Source organism: Artibeus jamaicensis, unplaced genomic scaffold, assembly GCF_021234435.1.
Source record: "Artibeus jamaicensis isolate MK-2021 breed Jamaican fruit bat unplaced genomic scaffold, CSHL_Jam_final scaffold_584, whole genome shotgun sequence".
Classification (NCBI taxonomy): domain Eukaryota; kingdom Metazoa; phylum Chordata; class Mammalia; order Chiroptera; family Phyllostomidae; genus Artibeus; species Artibeus jamaicensis.
In genome coordinates, this window is record NW_026522048.1 from 3,136,576 (window position 1) to 3,149,546 (window position 12,971).

Here is a 12,971-nt window from a genome sequence, read left to right on the forward strand (position 1 = left end):
ATTTTCTTAAAATATAATCAAGATTTTGAAAAGAAAATAAATTATTAAAATAGTTTTATTAACTGATAATGCTTACCTGGCTGAACATGGGTAGCCTGTAGGAAGTATTTCAAAGCTCTCTCAAAGTTCTTTTCATTTTCCAGAGCATGACCCACATTATTCCATAATTTGGCATTGTTTTTATTTACCTTAAATATACAAATACAGATAGAAATTAGTTACGATTAAAAAATACCATTCTACCACTCGTGTGGAATCTAATTAAAAAACTGAACGAGCAAAACAGAAACAATCTCACCGAGAACAGGATGACAGCTGCGGGGGTTGGGCTGGGGGTGGAGGGATGCAGCAAAAAGGGAAAAGGACTCATGACATGGACAACAGTGTGGTGATATTAGGAGGGTGTTAGAGGATATTAGGGGGATAAATGGTAATGGGAAAAAATAATAAAAAATTTTAAAGTGTCAGGATAGGCCAAGTTAAAAAATATGACTCCAATTAACACAGATATTTGTCTGATACAGTATCAGGAACTCAGTGTTCCATGGAGATGCCCATAAATGGGTGAAGGTGGTCAAAAGGTACATACTTCCAGTTACAAAGCCGGTAAGTTCTGGGGATGCAATGTGCAGCATGGTGACTTCAGTTTACAATACGGTAGGTACTGTGTATTTGAAAGCTGGTAGGAGTGTAGATCTTAAAGGTTCTCATCACAAGGAAAAAACTTGTAGTATGTAAGGTGACAGATGTCAGATAAACTTATTGTGGAGAATATATATATGTCAAATCATTATGTTATATACGTTAAACTAATAAAAATTCATGTCAATTATACCTCAATGAAACAGAAAAAGACATCATTAGGATTTTCTCCCAGAAAAAAAGGACTCCAATTAGCAGAGATAAGAATTTGTTTGGTACACTATTGGAATAGAGTGTTCCACTAAGATGTTCCCAGAGTTGAGGAATAAGCCAAATGAAAACACCTTCACCTAATTTACCTTCTCCCTCCTTTCAACATCAACATACTAATACCACAGCAGTTTAATTTAATCAATTTTATATACTAGACTTCTACTGAAAATTTTATTTGATTAAAGCATAGTGATATTTGAAAACTTTTCTACTACTTGTATTCTTTTGGGAGGAATGGTATTTGAACATGAGAATATGTTTAAGATTGCACTAATGACATATTTTGAGGTTCCGCATAAAGCTGCTTATGTAGTCTTATCATGGTTACAAGAACCCTGAGAATAAAGCTCTAAGTTGGTCTGTGCTTTCAGAGTTCACACACGGGCATGGATAGGGTGCTTCTGCAGGCAGATGACGGCACCTTGCCATGGAGCTAGCTACAGTGATTGGGGCTGTGGTTTTGAGCATTGTCCTGAAAGCAAGGACAAGCAAAATTCTTGAAAATTAGGGGGCGCCCCTGGTAATCCAGAAGGATGAATTAATAATAATGGTAATTAAGTCTTACTGATTTGCAGACTTCTGAACTACGGGAAACAGTGGACTTACTGAGTGATACAAGAGGAAAGCCATGTAATCTTAAATAGATGTCAAATCAAGAAGTCACATAGACTACTGGAACAGGCAGTGATCCAATAAAGCTAGACAATGGACAATACTGAAATAGCCAAAAGGAAGGTAAGAATTTAGAGATTTTAAAAGAGGTGTTGGTAAGGGAGCATCCGAACAAAAAATCTGCCTGTAACTTTTATTTACAGAAAACAAATATTATGATTTTTAAAAAGACCTTATTCTATTTATATTGTCCATTTCACAGAAGTGCTATATCAATCCATTCTACCAGTTCCTATTTTCCTATAGTATTGTAACCACTGGTTGGTTATCTTTCATAGTAGGTTGCCATTTTTGGCCATTATTTTACTTCACTGGCTCTAACATGACAGCAATTATTAAGACTCACCATTATTTTATGTACTATTAAGAAAAAAGGTCACTAATTGTAAGATGCCTTTCACTGTAAGATTTATTATAACTTCAGATATGCTGAAAGGCTAAAAAATTTGCACGTTAAGAACCAATGAAATACAGTATTCCTATTTAAACGTTTTATCATTTACATTTCTAACAACTGTATAGCATTTAGGAAATTATAATATGTGTTGTGGAAATACAAGTAAGTTCAAAGCACTAGTTAAGATATATATTATATAAAGAACAAATTATTTTTTATTAATTGTTTGGTGAAGTACTTAATACTGATAGTCAAATGTCTAATTAAAAATTAAAAAGTTAAAGCATCTTAGACATGGCTATAAAGAGTAATTGATGACATACTTTCCTGTCATTCTGGATAATACTTTACCTTCAAGGCTGACATAAACAACGTATACTCAGACTCCCAATCCCAATTTCTGTGGAGTGTTTTTAAGGCATGAGTGAATATCACCAAAGACAGACAAACCCAGGATAACTTTTTAAATACACTGTTTAAGAGGAAAAAATAAAGCAAAAACATTGTCTATATCACCAAAAGCATTTTATCTTTTAGAACAGAAGAAATATGTTTAAAAAAACCCCACTGTTCTTTCTGAACTTATTCTAAAAAGTAGAGATCATTCTAATAATTATCCAACTTCAGGAAGAACATCAAAAACTTAAATATCTGAAGACTACCTTCCACTTCAAGTCATATTAAATATTCCGATGTTTAACTCTACTTCAAAAATTTTGCTTAGATTTAAAAACAAAAATTGATAAAAACCAGATTTAATTATGACTTTTTATATTTAGAGTCCTTTGTACCACTACCTACAACCTGAATATTCTTACCTGTGTTTAAAAAGGGTGACTCTTATCACTGGCTACATTTAAAAACATTTCTGCTTACAATTACATACCACAGATTATCATGACATTCTTGGAATAATTTTAAATTTTAAACAAAGCTAGAATTATTTATTAAAAGTCAGAGTAAACATCGCTCTTTATTAAATAAATGTAAATCATAAATTTCAAGCTAATTATTTGAGACTCAATTCCTTCAATAATCCCTATGATCTCATTGGTACTAATGTTCTCTAAATCTGTATTGTTGCCCTGGTAATACAGTTCAATTTCTTTCATTTTGATAGACACAATTAACCAGAATAAGAGTACATGGATCAGAAAACACATGGTACATTTGAACCAAGATGGCTATTTACTAGCTATGTGATCTTGCATTACATTTTAGGTAACCCTGTGTAATCTTCTATTTTAACATGTACGAAAACAGAGTTAAGGAATGTCAAGATCAAATGAGAAAACAAATCTAAATGGTCTCTCAGGGCATCAGGCACAGAGCAGGCACTAAAAAGTTGGTACTGATTATATTAGGATATATGGGTCAATGCTAAAGGGAAAGGTCTGGCAGATAGTGGTGAAAACTGTAGACATAGATGAAATCATCCAGGGAAAATATATAGTGTGATGAAAATGGCTATGAGTAAAACTCTGAGAAATAATAAATATTTAAAGAGCAGGCACAGCAAGAAGAAATCAGACAAGAGAGAGCAGAAATAAACAGATGTGAAAGAGAACGAGAGAGAACTTTTATATGTGCCTGAGAAATAAATTTTAAATGAAAGCCTTGACTAAATTTAGCTACCAGGAGGCAATTTGTTATCTACGTTAGTAGGTGATATAGAGAAAAGTCAGAATTCTATGTGTTGAAGGGTGACTGGAAGTGAGAAAGAAAGGAGAGACAGTGACCATTTCTTGAATATACTCAGTTTGACTCTTCTCTTCCTTAACTGTTAGTTCAAGGCAATGAGGACATGGTGGTTGTGATGAAGATAACAATGACAGCAAGAACCAATAGTACTCACAGTTGTGAGTATGTGGAAAAGTTTATCCTTGTATTATTTTCCATACAAACAACTGCAAATCTACTTTTGCTCCACCCTCTATATTTTACATATATATATATTGTGAACTCATTATAACTCACTTAAGTAAGAAGACTATATCTTAGTTCATTGTGTATGAGGGACAATGGCCATTTTTAACTTTAGTCTCAATAATATCCTTGTTTTCACTTGGATCTTACTCAAAGTTTATGTCTCAGGCTATAAAATAAAATTATACAAGTATGAAGAACTTAAGATGCAGGAAATGCAATGGAGCTTTCCTAACCTGAATTACAGAAAAATGAGACTATAAAGTGAAAAACAGAGAGGTATACAAGTATGACTTATAAAACCGAAATTAAATAACCACTTAAATACTTAAATGTATCACATTTAATTTTATAGTTAGTAAGCATTATATAAATTTATATTTAAATTCACCTTTTTGTTGATATTTTGCACCATCCATGGGCTACCAAAATACAGAACCCCATGCTAGGAACATATAATACTCGCTCCGCAACAACAAATCCAACTGGAAAAAAAAGGTTCGATGCAGGAATAAATGGTAATGCCATTAAACAAAGTGCCTATAAAGAAAAAAAGAATATTTCATTAAATTAAAAAATATAAGAACACTCAAGAGTCAAATCCAAATATTTTGTCATATAATTTGGAAATGTTAACATTATAACTTAATATTATAAATAATATTATTTAAACATGAAGGTAACTTAGGGATAATAACAAAAATGCATGTCAACAATGTGAGAGATGAAGTCTTCTTGAATGTTAGAATTTATAATTAAGGTTCATCCAATTAAACAAAAGTCTTTTTTGAAAATATATCTAAAATAAGACACTGATAATTTTTATACATGTAACTAATGTTCATGTGATAAACTGACAGAGAAAGATGTTAATAGGTTTTAACAAAACAAAACCGCAAAGGTTGATAAAATAGCTAAATGTGCCAGTTTTTGTTACTATTTTAAATAACCATATTATATTGGAAATTGGTAAGGTGTGTTTCAGACAGGACAATAGATTGCTACTTCTGTACCTTAGTGTTACTTTGCATAATATTCTGATGAGTCATATACATTTAACAGAGGTTTAGTATATGTTTAAGAATAAAATTGCTTCTGTTTATATCAATAATCTTTTAGCCTATTACTCTAGGACTTCTAAGAAATTCTAACAAGAATTTCTAAAATTCTAACTGAAATAAAACATCTCAAAAATGCACAGTGTTTTTTCTTCATTTTGAAAATGGGGTGGTATATAGTTTCCAGGTTATAAAGCCATTACAAAAAGCATGACACAAATGACTGGCACACAAATAACTTGAGGAAGAAAATAAGTAAGTTGTCATTAGAACATCTGTTTCTATAGACATGTGCTTCCATACTTTGTTACTTTGATTTTATAGTACCAAACAGAGTAAGTTATTCTTTCAGCTTCATAAGTCTGAGAGTCAAGAATGTCTGTTCTTTATTACTAAAATGTAAATGAAGACATCTATATATATTAAAAAGAACAGTTTCTCCATGAATCACAAATTAGTGATCTCTAATGAGGTAATACTGAGTCTGAAGAAAAGCACTACTATTATACTGTTCAGCATCATACCCATTTATGTATCTAAAAGCTTAGTTTTCTTTTTAATCAAAAAGGTAAAACATTAAAAGTGCATAATTCACTTTGTATTTCCCAGAAGTGCTTGAAAAAAATAATCACCTAGCTGTGGGACAGAGATGTTCCTAAATATACAGCCATTAAAAAAATTACCTATTAATTCATGGCTGCCCTAAAGCAATTTCATTTGAAAGAACTGTAAGTATTAAATTGATCCAAAGATGCATCATGGACTGATACATTAGCTACACAAAAAAAGAAAAGTAATCTTCTCCCAAATCTATTGGTTCTTAGATAAGGAATGGCTGTACTTATTAACTCAGAAGGTATAGTATGCTCTCTATTAATGTATGCCGATCTAGTTCACTCCACCTAACGTAATTTCCTTCCTCCACCAGTGATGCAAACTCTCTTTGAAAGGAAGCATGATAGTGGAATGAACAAAGTTTGGAGATGAACTTGTTTCACTTCTTACAACCTATGTAACATAAGGTAAACTAATCAATCCCATTTGTGACTTTTTATAAATAAAGTTAACTACTTACATAATATTGTTGAGATACTGTGTCGTTTTATTTAATAAATGCTTAACTTGATATCTGGTATTTGGTAGGTACTACTTTGATATACTTATCCCTTCTAGAGATCTTCAGAAAATATCACCATAAAATATAACATGTTAAAGACTTTATTCAAACCAGTTTACCTAAGGTCCCAACTGTTCCTCTTTCTTACACATAAAATAAAACTTATCTAAATGCACATTTATTTCGTTGACACTATCCTCTGATCCTCTGTTTTTTTTGTTTTTTTTTTTTAAGATTTTATTTATTTCCTTTTAGAGACAGGGGAAGGGAGGGAGCAGGAGAGGAAGAGAAACATCGATTGGTTGCCTCCAGGACTTGGCCTGCAACCCAGGCATGTGCTGTGACCAGGAACTGAAACAGCAACCTTTTGGTCCATAGGACAATACCCAACCCACTGAGCCACACCAGTCAGGGCACACCCTCTATTTTCTATTCAGCTTACATTATACATTATTCTTTTATTTGTAGAAGTTTTAAATTCATTTATCCCTTTTTTATCTTTCTTTTTAGACAAACCTCAGCTGTAGATAGTATCTACCAAACATCTACTTTGTTTGCATTTATCTGAGCAACAAGCACTACTGGAGGCAGTTCCCAAGAGAATAGGGTAATATCACAAATTCATGATCAAATGACTTCAAATTGATCCTTAAGACTGCTCAGGATTCCTAGGTTTCTTTGGTAGGTTCACTCCAACTTTCCTGGACTATCTTGAATTTTGACTACTTTATTTAAACTTTTGACTCATGTCACTTCCAAACTTAGAAAAAACTAAAGCCATAAAAAATTCCTTGAATTCCCCATTACTAAACATACCAACATCAACATTTATGCTCATTTCCATCCTTCCTGTAACAAAAGGTGTCTCCATTAATCTATCTCAGGCCAAACCTGAGGTCTATATCCTCCTGCTCTTCACAAATCTCACTATAATCATCGCTTCTTTCATTTACTCAGTGACTTTCTAATCAACTGCAACCTATAAACATGCTCTTGCCTCTCCAACCTTAAAATATTCTCTTTTAACAATGTATCTTTAAGCCACTTTAACCACTCATTAGAGTTTCTGGGTGAAAAACAAGTTTCCACAGTCAGGAAAAGACTTTTGCAGCCACTAGCTGATTTTAACTATACTTAATCAACATTTCAACTCAATGAACATATTTTTGTAAGCCAACCCTTCATTGTCTTGCTTCTACAAGTCAGCCAAATGAGTCTTCCAATGAAGCTGATTCTAAGTGCCAATCAACTGCCTACCTCCAATATCAACCCACTCCCACCTCTGAAGGTCCACCAATTCTAGGTCTCTGTTCTCCCAAGCCCTACCTACATAAGATCAGCAGTTTGCTATGCTGGCAGTCACTGCCTGACCAGCAGTCTTTTCTTACTAAGTCAGGTAATAATTTCAAGCTTGTCTTATCCTCTGAAATACTCAAAGTTAACCCAGTAGGTTATTGACACTTGCTATCTTCACTCCCTCATCTCCTGATCAAATCACTTGACAGAAATAAATTCACTAACGTAACTATTATACCTAAATGAGGTCAAATCCAATTTTTCTACTTAACAGCACCTGTTAGTTAGTGTTAACCATTCTGTCTTTTGAACACTTTCCTATTCTTCTGTCCATTTGTTCTAACTCCTATTTAGGTTCATTCTCCTCTACATATCTAAAGAATGGGAGTTTTTCAAAATCTAGTTGTAGGCTTCTTCTCTTTCACTCTATGCAGACCCTTCAACTATTTTTCTGAGAGACAAAAGATCAAATAGTCTAAGGCATTCATTACATGTATGAATGAACTTTATGCATCCAGACTTGTACTAGCTAGTTTTCACCTTTGAGAAACTTGACAAAAACCCAGTGAGAAAGCCTGCTCTGTCGCGTCTGCACAGGCCTTCTTATCCACATTTTGGTTTCAATTACTATCTCTACGCCAACCAATCAAATTTTTATCTGTAGCTTGGGCTTCCCTGAACTCCAGGGACAAAGGGATATTCAAAATCTTCACTACACTAGTTAAATTACAAAGACATGTAAATTCCTTAGGTCCAAAGATTAACAGTAAATTTAATATTTCCCCTAAACCCTATATTCTTTCAGTCTTCTCTTTATCTCAAATTTCTCTAGAATTACATTTCCCTGGAAATGAGAACCCTTTATTTCTTTTTATTACCATATACTTAGTGCCTAAACGCTGACTGGTAATAGGTTGCAATAAAAAAGTTATTTAATAAACTACTGGCAAACAATGGAAAAATATATTTGGAAATTATTAAAAATACTTTCTAGCATAGAGTAATTGATCAAGAAAATGTTAAAGATTGTTGTTGCCTTCAATAATTTAAAAGAGACTTCGGAAAAACAACAACTTGACTTCCAGAGTTCTTTGAACAAAGTGAGGAGTATCTTAGGGAGTAATGGAAATCTTGCTAATGAGAATGAAAGAGCTATATATTTCTAGTTGCATATCTCTGATGACACTCTTCTCTGTTACCCCCAAAAGTATATAATATGGCTTATTATATACTTTATTATATAAAGTATATAATAAAGTATATAATAAGAAATAAAAGTATATAATATTTCTTCAAAAAGTGTGTAAGTTGGGTAAAAAGGTAAAAAAAATATACAAGAAAATGATGCCAAAAGAGATACCTTGTGACTTCAGAGTTTCTACCAAATTAAAAAATTTCATAATCAGTTTTTATTTTACATGCTGAATATATATCAAATTATGCATGCATTTCAAATTCTGATACAGAATTTTAGGATAACCTAAAATAAGTGCACAAATTAGTGATGTTGAAAAAAAAATATTCTGCCTCTAAAAAGATGTTTTTAATAAATTAAAAGCAGTCTCTTAATGAATCGATGGAATGTAATATCATCTGAAAAATAAAGAAAGTTTCTTACCATTAAAACAGTTTTGGAGGAATTGCCAGGGTATCTGAGACCGAATACTCCCAAAGCCCCCAAAAAACAAAAGAAAATAAATGTGGCAACATTTCGAATATCTAGAAATGACTCTATAAGTGGTATTGTTCCCATGGTCCAATCACAGCAGAGCTCTGAAGGATTTAACAGAAGCCAAGCATTCACAGGGAGGAGGTAGTTAAAAGTTAGCTGTCTTGTTGGAGTTGGGCTTACAGCAGCTGGGTTATCAAACCTGTAGAAAGAATGAAAAAAAATTACTTAAACTAAAACACTTTCTTAACATAAACTTAGTATATAACTAAAATACTGAATGATATAATAATAAAAGCAATATTTTATATTTTTCTTGTTAAATAGAAGACATAAATATTTTTATCAATACCTCAGACTCCTGCCAGAGTTTAAAGTGTCTATTTGTATAAAATGTCTAGTTGAGAGAAGTAGTAGTTATGAAAAGCTGACTGAATGGCAAGCAAGTTATCTATTTCTAGCTTTTTATAAGAATAATCCAGAAATTCCTACTACAATATTATGACACTCTGCTGAAGTGCTTTCATTAAATTATGACCTTCTGATTAAAAGGAGCAAGAAAAGTTGGGTAAGAATCAGTGTCGTATGTGATGTATGAATCCTAAGAACACTAACCAATGTTTTCTAAATGAGAAGTTTCTTTCAGCACTAAATGCTAATAAAAATTATGCTTCCTAGAAAAAAATTACTATGTGTTTCTCATCATAGAGAAAACTATATCATTTATGAGCTTTTCCTCTTTATATAGAGTTCTAGAAAGCTAAAAACCAAATTTCCAGCATGGAATACTAACTGTATAGACCTATATAACATGTTATACAAGGGGGAATCCCCCCAAAATGGAATTTTTCAAATTGTATATTTATTTTTACATGTTTAAACTTTAATCACCTTCAAAGTACTCTCTATTTGATGTGATACAACTATAGAGACATTTTTTCCACTGCTCAAAATAGTTTTTGAACTTGCTGATTTTGATGCCTTTTAGTGCTTCTGCCTTCCTTAGTTTCACCTCTTCTACACTGGCAAAATGATCCACTTTGAGGACTTTTTTTTTATCCAGGTGAGATCAGGTGAATGGGGGGCGGGCATGGGTATCATGACTTTTTTTAGGTCAAAAACTGCTGAACACTCAGCTCAGTGTGAGCAGGTGTGCTTGTCAATCACCCATCATGAAAGGGGCAAACATGTTGAAAGAGTCTTCAAAAACTTCACTGAAGCTGACACAGCCTCTGACAACAATGCCAGTTACCGCAATGACACAGCTGGGTTCTTAGAACACTCACCTAGCCGGCGAAGCCTGTGTTATAAGGGGCTCATCCTGCAGAAGATAATTTTGGGTTTTTTGGTCCCCCCTCCTATGTTTCTACTTTTTCTTCTAGTATATAACAATATAAGCTTATATCCTAGTTTACATTTTCCAAGGCCATGATGTATTTTAACGTACATTGCATTACTTTAGCCCATTTCCTAAAAACTAAGTCAAATCATCGCTTTAAAGTACATTTCAAAATAATAACTTCACGTTTTCTTTATGTTCTGTTCTAAATTTAAACATTCATCCAGAGTGGCAGGAGGGGCAGAGTTGGGCAGCCAGGTGGAGAGGACTCACAGCACGGTGGTGGCTGGTGGACCTGGTGAGGTGGCTGATTGTGGACCAGGCGGTCCCACATTCACGTGCAGATAAATCAGGAGGAACAACTGGGGAGTGAGACGGATCGCACAACCCAGAGTTCCAGGGCAGGGAAATAAAGCCTCAAACCTGAGGGGGTTAAAGCAGTGGGAGAAACTCCCAGCATCATAGGAGAGTTCATTGGAGAGACCCACTGAGTCCCAGAACTTACACAAGGCCACCCATCGGGAAGTCTGCACGAGAAGGGCCCAATTTGACTGTGGGAAGTGGAGGAAATGATTGAAAACCGGTAGAGACCAGAGGAAGCAGCACTGTACCCTCTCAGACCCCTCCCCGACATACAGTGTCACAACGTAGCGATCCGGTTGCCCTGCCCTGGTGAACACCTAAGGTCCTACCCTTACTACTAACAGGTGCACTGAGACAAAAAAAAAAATGGCCCAAATGATAGAACAGATCAAAGCTCCAGAAAACACAAAACTAAGTGACGAAGAGACAGACGCAAAATTCAAAACACTGGTAATCAGGATGCTCACAGAATTGGTTGCAAATTAGATGAAAAATGAAGGCTATGCTAAGTGATATAAAGGCAAATGTACAGGGAACCAACTGTGATGGGAAGGAAACTGGGACTCAAATCAATGGAGTGGGCCAGAAGGAAGACAGAAACATTCAACCACAACAAAACAAAGCAAGAATTCAAAAAAATGAGTAGAGGCTTAGAAACCTCCAGGACATCTTTGAATGTCCCAACATCTGAATCATAGGGGTACCAGAAGGAGAAGAGGAAGAAGAAATTAAAAACTTATTTAAACAAATAATAAAGAACTTCCCCTATCTGGCAATGGACATAGATTTCCAGGAAGTCCAAGAAGCTCAGAGAGTCCCAAAACAGTTGGACCCAAGGAGGAACACACCAAGGCACGTCATAATTACATTACCCAAGATTAAAGATAAGAACAGAATCTTAAAAGCAGCAAGAGAAAAGGAGACAGTTACCTACAAAGGAGTTCCCATCAGACTATTAGCTGATTTCTCAAAAGAAACGTTATAGGCATGAAGGGGTTGGAAAGAAGTATTCCAAGTCATGGAAGGCAGGGACCTACATCCAAGATGACTCTATCTAGCAAAGCTTTCATTTAGAATGGAAGGGCAGATAACGTGCTTCACAGATAAGATCTAGTTCAAAGAGTTCATTATCACCAAGCCCTTATAATATGAAATGTTAAAGGGACTTATCTAAGAAAAAGAGGATAAGCCCCCCCACCCCACACTCCTACCTCCCAAGGACCAACCAAATGATGTTTCTCTCCCTCTCTCCTTTCCCTTCCCCTCTAAAGATAAATAAATAAAATCTTTAAAAAAAAAAAAAAAAGAAAAAGAGGATAAAAAAATATGAACAGTAAAATGACAGCAAACTCATAGCTATTAACAATCAAACCAAAAACAAAAACAAACTAAGCAAACAACTAGAACAGGAACAGAATCACAGAAAGGGAGATCGCATGGAGGGTTATCAGCGGGGGATTAGGTGGGAAGAAAGAGGGGGAAAAGGTACAGAGAGTAAGTAGCACAAATTGTAGGTAGAAGACAGACAGGCGGAGGTTAAGAATAGTATAGGAAATGTAGAAGTCAAAGAACTTACATGTATAACCCATGGACATGAATAAAGGGGGGGAATGTGGGTGGGAGGGGGTACACTGGGTGGACAGGAATAAAGGGGGAAAAATGGGACCATTGTAATAGCATAATCAATAAAATGTATTTTTAAAAGGCATATAATATGACCAAACAAAAAAATGAAGACCCAATTCTATGAGTTTACCAAAAAAAAACCAAAAACAAAACACTTGAAATACAAAAATATAGACAGATAAAATGTAACAGGATGGAAAAAGAAAAACTGCGTAACACGAACTACATGAATATGTTTTAAGAGCCTAAATTAGTATAAGACAATGCAAATTTCAGAATAAAGACTATTATTTGAGGTATAGAAGTTCATTTAATAATGATACAGAGATCACTTCACCAGGAGGAAATTACAAACCAAAATGTTTATGCACGTACTAATAGAGCTTTTTAACACAAAAGCAAAACAAAACAAAACAAAAAAAAACTGATTCTACTTAAAAGAAAAAGAGAATTTTATAATTATAGCCTGAGATTTCAACATCCTTTTCTCAATAATTAATGGGAAAAAAATCACTAAGCATACAGAAGACTTAATACTTAACCAATTTGAGGGTCCTAATATCTTAACTGTGGTTTAATGAGTACATACATAT

The 12,971-nt window shown here is 34.1% G+C and overlaps 1 protein-coding gene across 2 annotated transcripts in view; it reads right to left on the reverse strand.

The window, feature by feature from the left end:
* Nucleotides 1-12,971, reverse strand: part of TMTC3 (transmembrane O-mannosyltransferase targeting cadherins 3) — a 70,930-nt gene that overhangs the window by 22,587 nt on the left and 35,372 nt on the right. For both annotated transcript variants that reach the window (XM_053658793.1, XM_053658794.1), the window contains exons 7-10: nt 9,000-9,252; nt 4,302-4,450; nt 2,336-2,456; nt 77-188 (exon numbers count right to left, since the gene is read on the reverse strand). In XM_053658793.1, the coding sequence (XP_053514768.1) occupies nt 77-188; nt 2,336-2,456; nt 4,302-4,450; nt 9,000-9,252 (635 nt within the window). The remainder of the gene's footprint in view (nt 1-76; nt 189-2,335; nt 2,457-4,301; nt 4,451-8,999; nt 9,253-12,971) is intronic.